This window comes from Hyalella azteca, unplaced genomic scaffold (genome assembly GCF_000764305.2).
Source record: "Hyalella azteca isolate HAZT.00-mixed unplaced genomic scaffold, Hazt_2.0.2 contig1504, whole genome shotgun sequence".
Classification (NCBI taxonomy): domain Eukaryota; kingdom Metazoa; phylum Arthropoda; class Malacostraca; order Amphipoda; family Hyalellidae; genus Hyalella; species Hyalella azteca.
In genome coordinates, this window is record NW_025931820.1 from 66,187 (window position 1) to 77,958 (window position 11,772).

Consider the following 11,772-nt stretch of genomic DNA (forward strand, 5'->3'; position numbering starts at 1 on the left):
CACATGCAGGTGTCAAAAAGTTCGTCGCTCAAGCTGTCGGAAACGAGTGAGTGGATGTTCTCTTTTTGCACGTAGTTTCTTCATATCTAAAAAACTCGATATATATGGAGGTGTTCAAAGTTGTATTAGTTCCGTTCTGATTTGTAATGCCAACGTTGTGATCTTGTTGCATTCGTAGTGGTTTTAACCTCAGTATTGAGTACTCAATGTTCTAAATATTGATTGTTTTCTATTTAAAAAGTAAAAAACATTAAAAAATATTCTGCTATATTAATTAAGTATTTACTCCACCGTAGTTTCCCTTAAAAATACCCGAAAAATCTACAGTTACACCTCTGCTATGCCCATATTTCAATTCATTTTCTATATCAGGCCTAGTAAATTCACAGTTCGCAGTAAACCAGGCTTCAAGCGCCTACTGTACCGCTCAATTAAATAACGATGAAATATGAGACCCAAATCTCTACATTAGCTAATCGGTTTTCGTTTTTAGCTTTTCCTTTTGATTACGGAACATTTTTGGCCGTGATTCATTCTATTCTAGAAAAATTTCATTTATTTGGCATTGAAAATAAGATGAAATGTAAAAATGATAGAAATGCATTAGCATAATAGAGAGCAAGAACCTTGGTCTTAACCTTAAAACATTAAAATCTGGTGTAGACAACTTATGTGCGTCTATGCTTCAGATCCATAAATTATAAGGAAATTAATGCACAAACACATTCAGACACGGAGATTTGTGCTCGCTTGAAGACCTCACGATTTAAAAAAAAATCAGAAAATCTCGACAGCGGATTACTGATGCCGTCTGCTGCTAAAATCCGGCGTCTTCCGGTCGTTTAACATTGCCCTACCGATTTAGATAGTCATCAAATCACTTATTAAAGTAAAACTAAAAATTGTCTTCATTCAATGAAGATTCCAGTGCTACTAGAACATTTTAAATTATTATTTTTGTAGTTAGTTTGGACACATTAACAATCTGTAACCATACAGCCATACATAATATTTAATCACTTGTGATAAATCTTCGTTTAGTTCCTAACCGTGTATACCATCAAGATAAGGACTTTAATTTAATAGTGACTTTAAAGCTACTGAAATTTACAGATGATAACCGTGAGTTAAAAATTTATTTTTACAATAGGAAGAATATAATTACTGTTTATACTGCTTATTACATATACAGCAATTGCTCAAAAATTCTTAAATATTTTTAGTGTATCATGTAATAAGTAATATGTGTTTATGGTTGATCAATCCACTTATTCTCAAAATTCACTTATTTATAATAATAATAATAATAATAATAAGAAATAATCTTTGGTCTTCAATGAAACCTGCTTTAATTTATATAAATAGATGTAGAATGTGTGTTACTTAATATGCTGACTATACCGCAGCGCAGTCCAGTGCAGGCTGCGCCGTGGCCGTGCAGTGTACAGGCGCCACAGCGCAGTCCAGCGCAGGCTGCGCCGTGACCGTGCAGCCTACGGCACCACAGCGCAGTCCAGTGCAGGCTGCGCCGTGGCCGTGCAGTCTACAGGCGCCACAACGCAGTCCAGCGCAGGCTGCGCCGTGACCGTGCAGTCTACAGGCGCCACAGCGCAGTCCAGTGCAGGCTGCGCCGTGGCCGTGCAGTCTACTACAGGCGCCACAGCGCAGTCCAGTGCAGGCTGCGCTGTGGCCGTGCAGCCTACAGGCGCCACAGCGCAGTCCAGTGCAGGCTGCGCCGTGGCCGTGCAGCCTACAGCACCACAGCGCAGTCCAGTGCAGGCTGCGTCGTGGCCGTGCAGTCTACAGGCGCCACAGCGCAGTCCAGTGCAGGCTGCGCCGTGGCCGTGCAGCCTACGGCACCACAGTGCAGTCTAGCGCAGGCTGCGCCGTGGCCGTTTAGTCTACGGCACAGCAGTGCAGTCCAGTGCAGGCTGCGCCGTGACCGTGCAGCCTACAGCCGAAGCAGCGCAGTCCAGTGCAGGCTGCGTCGTGGCCGTGCAGTCTACAGGCGCCACAGCGCAGTCCAGTGCAGGCTGCGCCGTGGCCGTGCAGTCTACAGGCGCCACAGCGCAGTCCAGCGCAGGCTGCGCCGTGGCGGTGCAGTCTACAGCACAACAGCGCAGTCCAATGCAGGCTGCGCCGTGGCGGTGTACAGGCGCCACAGCGACGCCACAGCGCAGTCCAGCGCAGGCTGGCCGATGTAAACAAACCGAGGGACTTGGCTAGAGTTTCAGCCAAACACGGCAAGCCGATCCGTGAGTGCGTATAAATAAAGCTGTATAGACGGTGACTCACAGGCTCAAGACCGCCTCGAGAATATGCCTCATATGTTCTCCAATGTTAATACTTACACTGTGATCAAGGTTAGCCACGTGTAACTTTAGCCAAATCTAAACAAATCAGATAAAGTTAGATCAGTAAATTAGATTAGGGTGCTTGTAGCACGCAGATCATTCATTCGTTTGTCGTCGATTTCATTGCTGATTCAATAGATTTGTTAATGGCATGTAAAGAAGTACTTAATGAACGAAAATAAAATATGGTATGGTATGATTGATATTAATGCGATGATGCAGAAATCGGAATTCCAAGCAATCTATAAAATTACAGAAAGCTACTAAGTCAAACGACCGCTAAACTCGTCGTTCTAACGGCAATTTATGTTGACCATTTATCTAAATTAGTGTTGTTAATAAGAGGTCGACTAGATATATTGATGAGAACTTCACACCGCTTTTGGAAAGATACAATTTAATTCATTTGAGCGCTTCTCAAATAGTGGGTGACTTCTTCTCTTACCATTGAATTATTTCAGCTAATTAGTATGCTCCTAATTATTCATAACAGGTTTAGCTGCCGGCATTATGAAATAATTAGCAAGAATATTATCTCATTTCTTATATATTTAAATGAGTTTTACAGTTATAAAGGACACGTATCACACGCCAGCGATGAAAGTTGTGTTCTTGTAGGAAATCCTATCGCGAACCTCAAAAAGAGTGCTCGTAATCGAGCTTTTTAAGGATTTTACACAGTCGAGTTTTGAATTTTTAAAAGTTTATTTAATTAATGAAAACAGAACAAGGAACATTGGGAGGAAGCAGCAACGGCGCATCCACATATATGTAGTTAAGATTTCATTCATAACATGATCAAAAAGAAAATTGTTATTCATAAATTAGGATCTATCTGAAAAAATGCTACCACGAACCAATGCAGAACACATGAAAGATGTCAAAGGGAGTCATTTAAATTTTTCTACCATTCTATTTTCTATGGGTAAAGAATATAACTGATTAAAGTGGTGAAAGAAAATGAATAATGGAGTTTAAAATAACAAAACAAATTGAATTATTGATATTATTATTGTTGATACTTAATATGATTATTATTAATTATTGATATTTATTATAGTTCTAATTGTAAAGTTCAGGGTCTATATCGTGAACGAAGAAAAAGAATGACAGGAAGCCTTGCATTTAATATCATTCATCTACATTGAATTTGGAGCAAAAAGATAATTTTTCTCGGTGAAAAATCTACAATTCAAAGGGAGTTCAATATTTGTTTGTAATCCAGGTTTTTTCGGTGGTTCCGTGAATCTTGATCTAATGGATCATGAACAATCAAATGACAAGATAAAAAATTGCGTGCCTAATTGGAGGATTGGAGTTCCGGTTCTGTGGTAAAATTTCAAATTTAATAATTTTCATTACGTATTCCTTTAATTTCGGCGGATTGCAAAGCAAAATTTTTTTTGTATTCTTTGATGATCTTTTGATAAATTTGATTCTTCCAAATGGAAAATGGTATTGTCTTATTTCTAGGCGAAAATATTATTGGCAACAAGAATTGTATTGGCTTCATTAAAATGGAAATAGCATCGGCTTATTCCAAGTGGAAAATCAGCGATCATTGTGTATTTTGGTATATTATCAGCCATAATCAATTTTTTTTCTTTTTGTGGTAATGCATATATGCGCAGCACGTGAATTTGTTTTCATTTGTTAATAAGTAGGAGAAGTTATTTAAATGATGATTAAATCATTGAAAAATATCAATTATATTGGGTGTTGGCGCTCATGAATGTGTTCGAATTTAGTAAGACGGAAAATTTTGATTAGAAATTTTCGTAAATAATATGATAAAACAATTCATATAAGTGAGTCTTAAGATGTTTTGTTTGAAAACGTCAATGGAGCATTTCGAGTTACTTCATAAGCTGAGCGATTCTTGGTTCAACCTAAAGGAGATGAGCCTATATATACAGAAATGCACGGACCCAATGAACCCGAGTGTAGGAGAGGCTGTCTGCTCAAACGCACGAAAAATGCGACACGTCCCGAAAAGTTTAGTGAGAATTACTCTAGTTTGAGGATGGAATGCACCGAGTCGAGGGTAAGTACGCGGAAGTAATTTCCAGGAAAACAAAAAAATTTTTAACTTTCCTGCAGGCCATAAATTTTTCACTTGCAAGTTTCAACAGAGACGAGAAGATCACAATTTTTTTTGTAGAAGGCCTCGTTATTTAGGGAGGAGAATTAAATTTAATATAATATAATGATGATAAATAATGTATGAATAAGAGAGAGGATAAGCTCCATATTCAGCGATGTAAACACTGACATGAAACAGCCTTTGACTTTGGTAATTTTTAAATGCTACAATGCGGAGTGTGTTCTTATCATTCATCTTATCTCAGTATCGCTGCAGCATTCATTCATGATATATTTCTGAATTATTGAAGTAATTGCCAGCTAAAATAATGATTTTCTTTATATTTTGCTTCTCAACATACTATTTTTCTACAGTCTAATTCCTTATTATTTCTAGATTTTAAATATAACCTACATTCCTGGTCAAGTAAAAACATGCTCCTTTAATAAATAAAGGTAACCCTAAAGCCATGCTTTCCCAATTATGTTAATCTCATATCGAGAATTTTTTTCGCATATTATATCTCACTAAATCTATATTCTTTTATTACATTCAACAAATTATATTGAAATCCAGACGTTTCTCTAAACCGGCACCGGGGCAACCTCTTGGGCATCGAGCTGAGCCTCGAACAACACGCTCCCGACATCGTATTTCAAAACTCAATTAACCGCTTGTCTTCCGTCTTTACGGGGAGTTTCCTGCTAACATTCCAAGTATATTAGTACCACTGAACAGACGGACTTCAGGCCAAAAAGCGGCGAGGAATATAAATTTCTTTTGTACGTATATGTACGGACTATAGAAGGTTGAAACATATGGCTGAGAATCCGCTGATATAAGTAATAATCTGGTTTTAGAAAATATTATATGTAAAGATCTAATTCAACATCCCGTTACTAAATTTCTAAAAAATGTGTGAACAATAAATACCCTGTGTATCACCAAACGATACATGAAACTCTTGAATATTCTTTGTAGCTTTTCATGACGCACGAAACACTTGAATATACGCTGTTTAGATCCCCACGACGCACGAAACACTTGAATACACGCTGTGTAGATCCCCACGACGCACGAAACACTTGAATACGTCGTATAGATCATAAGAAGCACGAAACACTTGAATACACGCTATGTATCTTCTCACGGCGCACGAAACACTTGAATACGCTGTGTAGATCCCCACGACACACGAAACACTCGAATACACGCTGTGTATCTTTTCACGACCCACGAAACACTTGAATACGCTGTGTAGATCCCCACGACACACGAAACACTCGAATACACGCTATGTATCTTCTCACGGCGCACGAAACACTTGAACTTCCGTTTTGAGCGATGCCATAGATTTATTGCCTCTACTTAAGCGTTGACGAGTGCAGAATAAGGCTCATAACTCAGCTATAGAATCTATGAACGTACACCGGAACCTGGCATCTCAAGGGTCGTCTTTTGAATGAAACCGCGTGCTGAATTTAGAGCGTGACGAAATGTTCATATAAGAATAGGATTCAAGCACCGCTTAGTCGGGGTTGTAAAATCCGTAGATTATTTTTTTGTACACCGGCTAAATCAAAGCGTGTGTTAAAAGTGAATAATTAGAATAATTACAAGCGGTTTTCTTGGACCTCAATTCACTCATGGAGTGAGGTCCTTAAGACCTTAATTCACTCATGGAGTATTAATAAGATTCCGAATTTGATACCGTCGATCAACAACCAACATCAGCATAACATTGCAAGGTATATTACAACTATGCAAATGTTTAATGATTATATATTAGTACACAGCGATACTCGAATAAATTTTAGGAACATAATATTTATGTTTGAGCATATTTTGCTCATATATGTGATTATTCAAAACTCATTTCAAGTTCACACGCCATTTCAAAGAACTGTTATCTCACCAAACACTGTACACTGTACAATAGTTTACACTGTACAATAGTGTGCACTGTACAATAGTGTAACCAGCAGCACCACTGAGCACCAGCAGCACCACTGAGCACCAGCAGCACCACTGAGCACCAGCAGCATCACTGAGCACCAGCAGCACCACTGAGCTCCAGCAGCACCACTGAGAACCAGCTCAACCGTTGAGAACCAGTAGAGAACATCGAAGAGAACACTGAATCGATGTTATTGAAAAGAAACTAAAATCATGATAACTATATATTCGCATCACTAAAATTTGATCAATCATTGAGAACCTGTAACACCACTGAATTATTATCAGGGCTACTGATAGCAATACAAGCAATAAAATAATGCGAACTTTCAGCTCACGCGAAGCAGTAGCTGCTTCACGCAGGTTCACACAGAGTGCCATACACATAGGTACATTCACGATAATGTTGTGAAATAAAAACCGAATGGCAGTGACATAAGGAGCTTTATTTTGATGAGTAGGATTAGAAGTAGACACGTAGGATGAGTAGCAGCCATCCTACAATGAGTAGCTTTATGTAGTTGCTCTTTATCAGACTTACGTGTAACGTGCCGTCGATGTTCAGTTGAACAAGACGATAATCGCTTCGTTATTAATAATAATAATAACAATAATAATAATAATAATAATGATGATGATAATAATAATAATAATAATAATAATAATAATAATAATAATAATAATAATAATAATAATAATAATAATGATGATAATAATAATAATAATAATAATAATAACAGTTATATTAATAATATTAATTATAATAATAATAACAAAAATAATAATGCAAAGAACCGCCTGCTCTTTTGATCATCAACGACACAAATGTCACCAACACTGAGACCATTGATCACTCTACCGAGGAGATATGAGTACAAACGAGACTGGTAATGTCTGCATGGTGATTATTATAAAGGAATGCCCTCTAATCTAATATTCACTCCTAAATAGTAAAAAATACATATTTTAAATGCAGAAATTCAGGGCGCAGAAATGCAGAAATTGAGTGTGAAAAGGAAACAATTATTATGGTTCTAATTTTTTAAAGGCTCTAGCATGGGCTGTATTGATAATATTATCCTGGCGAGTACGATAAAAAAAAACAAATAAAAAATAATCAGAAACGTATATTGATTATTCAGGAGCATATTTTTGTAGATTAAAGGAGTTTTGGTGGAGTCACTTTGACTGCCTGGGTGGAAGTCATAAATATGTACCAATAAATCTGATCTGATCAATCCAGTTCGCTTAATTAATAGGGATTGGCTTTGTCGGCCGAGATAAACCTGTTCTAACACAGATATTTATGCCTGACTGACGCGGATGCCGTTTTCGTTTACCGATAATCTGGACGTTACGAACATGTTCAGAATATTGGTTCTAAATTCAATCCTACGCTGAAGTTCTCGGTTTTAGCTAACATATAAAATACATAGGACTAAAAACTTTGATATTCAATTAAAAAACACATCTCAGTGGAAAATGTAGAGCCATTAATATGAAACAGTTGACGAGTATAAATTATGGAAATTTGTAGCAGCAGTTCAGTGATTTTAGAAATAAGGTGAATATTAGAATGCCAAAAGTCCTTAGGAATTAGCGATATGAAACGGTCTTTCTGGGCTGAAACAACAGCGCGGGCATCAAAGGTATGACAGCTCGCCGCTGCCTTGGTAATCTTATCAGTGCTTTTGTTCGAGCACCGGCAGCGTACGTCTGTCAGGTGCTGCTCATATGTACAGGAATTATGACTCTTACTCGCACCATGTACGTGCTTCCGGCTGCCTGTAACATGTACAAACGTGTCTGAAACGTATGAAATTTTCTGTAATTCAGTAATTTTTCATTAATTTTCTTCAGTATATATGTACTTCGTTTCGTCCCTTTCACATAGTACGTACATGTCTGTCGCCTCCATATAACAGCTAGCGTCTCTTTTCCCATATGTATTGTCATGTTTCATATACTGTTAATGTATACTTCAATTTCTAATATTTTCTTTTAATTTTGGGAGTCCAAACCAAATGTTTGTGTGACATTTTTCTAAGACTAATTTATTTGGCTATTACAGCAGATTCGATCACCAACCATTAATTTCTTAATCGATCTGAACGTCGCGGATGGTCATCCATAGCTCTATTTGCCTGACTCCATTAAATCATAACGGAGATCTGTTAGTCGGAATGACTGCTGTCGAGATCAATGTCTAACCCAGCGTATCTATTGATAGCAACTCTCGAGTGCTCGAGATAACAGCAATCTTGAAGGCGACCTAGCAATTTAATTGACATAGAAATCGTATTTTAGTTTCGTTCAATATGAAATCATTAATGAAGAAATTCCTTAAGAGCTATAAATTTTCGTTGTCTTTTGCTACGAGTACAATAAAACGGAATACACTTTTTAAATCAAAATTTATCATTTAAAAAGTCGTCATTTGCTGCCGACAGTCAAACCCCATTTGGAATAATAGATCAAATATTTTTGATAAATATGATGTAAAATTATAAGTAATAAGAAAAAATAACATCAGATTTCCTCCTTATGGAGCAACGGAAGAACCCAGTGACCCCATCCAACCTACACGTAACTAGGAAGCGCTGTCTCTGTCGTAACTCCATCCATAAAAGGATATAGGGATTCGGGACCATCTACATCTACATACCTGTAATAACATATTCTCGGATTCCTCCAGATATTCGTCCATCCCAAAAGACGGATTCGTATAGACGAAAGCCAGTCCGGAAAGACAGATTCGTATATAGACGAAAGCCAGTCCGGAAAGACATCCGCAAACTATCAGGACCCAGTGACTGGGCCCAGCCGGGTCGTATAAAGCTGATGTGTATCTCACTTCGACTTTATTGCGCGACACCAAGACTCAGGACGAACCCAACAATCGATCTGTGATGACTTCCTTTAGCAGATGTGGTGACAAGAATAGTGCGTACAGAATTTAATTGCAATTAAACTGAGTGTATGAATGCAGGAGGTATTAAATTGCCATCTACACGGTTTTCTTATGTTGTTGAATGACTAAGAAGTTTCTGAAGCTGCTAAAAGACTGAATTTTAATCAGCAGCTAGATCTTTACATTGAAATTGTATACTATACCATTATTTGTAAGCTCTACTTTGCAAATTCTGTAACGAAATCTTCAACGGAATTTGACCCATTCAATTATTCATACTGTAGCGCATGCAGCTTTAACACGCTTATATCGTAAAATGTAGAAAAAAATATAACTTGTTTAAACACGAGTGGTTAATGACCAGAGAAATCATTGATTTAAATTTTCAGGATCGAACAATATTCTTCAGTGGACGTTGGTTGATAAAAATTCAGGTTCAAGGAAGTAATTTAATTTATTAAATTAAATTACGCGCTTTTCGGTTCAACGAAAACGTGGTCACGGACGGACAGACTGACAGACGGACGGACGGACGGACGGAAATGACGAGCACAATAGCGCCTTTTTTCCATAAATGATAAAATGCGCTAAAAATACGAGATATTCTATCCATATTCTCTACAAAGGCAGATTATTCTGATTAATTGATCGAATTGCCGATATAGAATGAATTTAGTGTATCGTACAATGGTTCATGCTCCGAACGCAACAAAAACGTATTAAAAGACGTTAATTTAAACATCGATGATACTGTGAATCATTTCTCACTGAAAATATCGCATTTTAGAAATACTGAAATCGGCTGCTTCTGCCTTAGATCAAATGCTATCAATAATAACGTTATTAGGCCTTAAAAATCCGTGACTGAAAATAGAAAATATCGCGTTTAGAAATACTAAAATCTGTTGCTTCTGCTTCAGATCAAATGCTATAAATAATAACGTTATTAGGCCTCAAAAATTGAATGACTTTATCCTGGACGTGAGCTGACCGTCGTGACCAATCGAGGAGCGTTAAATTTCACGACTTTCTTGGCCTGCGACACGAACGCCATTACCCTGGCACGGGCGGGACTGAAATGCTCTAAAGATTGGCTGATTCTACTGTACCATGCCTACTTTCTATTTAATTTAGTGAGTATCTTTAGAATAAGTATCTTATTACTTTTTATTTACTTTAGCGTGCATTTATTTAAATCTTATAGTTTTTCAGCTATATATGTGTTCAATATATTGAATTCGTTTTTGAATTTAAAATTTAACTACACTTATAATTACAAGGAGTTGCTCATGATTGCATCATATATCAAATTTAACATTATGACAGGGCTGAATAAAATACCAACGCCTGTTACACGGGTCAAATGTTATATGTATATAATGACATTTGATATATATATAAAATAATATATAATTACTCAAAATAGCTAATCATATTAAACACGGTTTAAATGTTATTTATAATGACATTTGAAATATTTAGAAAGTAACATATAATAACTCAAAATATCTAATCATATTACACACGGCTCAAATGTTATTTATAATGTCATTTGAAATATTTATAAAATAATATATAATAACACAAAATATCTAATCATATAACACACGGCTCAAAATGTTATTTATAACTAAATTTTAAAAATATATTAAATGGTATATAATAACTCAAAACATTTAACCATATTACACACGGCTCAACACACGGCTCAAAATGTTATTTATAACTAAATTTTAAAAATATATTAAATGATATATAATAACTCAAAACATTTAACCATATTACACACGGCTCGAATGAAGGCAAATTCAAAGCGCATCCTCTAACCGTAGCCAAAAGCAACGCGCCAGCCACATTTTTGGGAGCTTCGCCACCGCAAACCACACAGCGATCTTCAGTTGAATTTCTCACCCTGGTAATTAAATTTCACGGCTTTTCATGTCACTTTGGGCAGAATTCCTTCTTTTGTGATGAGGGACAGCGTGGTTTGTGAGATCTTCCTTGGCACAATAAGAGTCGTAAAGGATGTCAAGTCCTTCATGACCAGAACTTAAAGGAAAACTCGTTAAAGTTATTTATTGCAGCCAAGAACGTACATATAATAAATATGTATTTGATCTACAGTTTACCAAATATGGTATGGGAAATAGCGTTGGAGGCGTGGAAGTTACGTTGCATCGTGGGAAAATATTGCTACAATTTAGTTATGGATACAAGTTAGTCGTAAATATCGATATTTATATTTATGTTATTACCGCGTACCATCAAAGGAATAGAAAAGATCGTGCATGTAATTGCTGCGTTTATTGAGACAGGAAATAGGGTCTAATTTTTTTTTTGTGGTGGCCATATAAATTTGCCTTGACATATTGAGAGCATCATTATACAGGCATAATATCTTCTGAAAAATCATCGAGACTATGATGGAAAAATAAAATGATAGCTTCTATGCAAAAAGCATGAATGTA

At 36.7% G+C, this 11,772-nt stretch overlaps 1 protein-coding gene across 1 annotated transcript; it reads right to left on the minus strand.

The window, feature by feature from the left end:
* Positions 1 to 1,493: 1,493 nt before the first annotated feature.
* LOC108671212 lies at positions 1,494 to 6,562 on the minus strand. The gene is made up of 3 exons (XM_018158708.1): positions 6,493 to 6,562; positions 1,906 to 2,191; positions 1,494 to 1,851 (listed from the first exon to the last, which is right to left on the minus strand). The coding sequence occupies exons 1-3, from the start codon at positions 6,560 to 6,562 to the stop codon at positions 1,494 to 1,496; spliced, it is 714 nt and encodes a 237-aa protein (XP_018014197.1).
* Between the last annotated feature and the right edge of the window lie 5,210 nt (positions 6,563 to 11,772).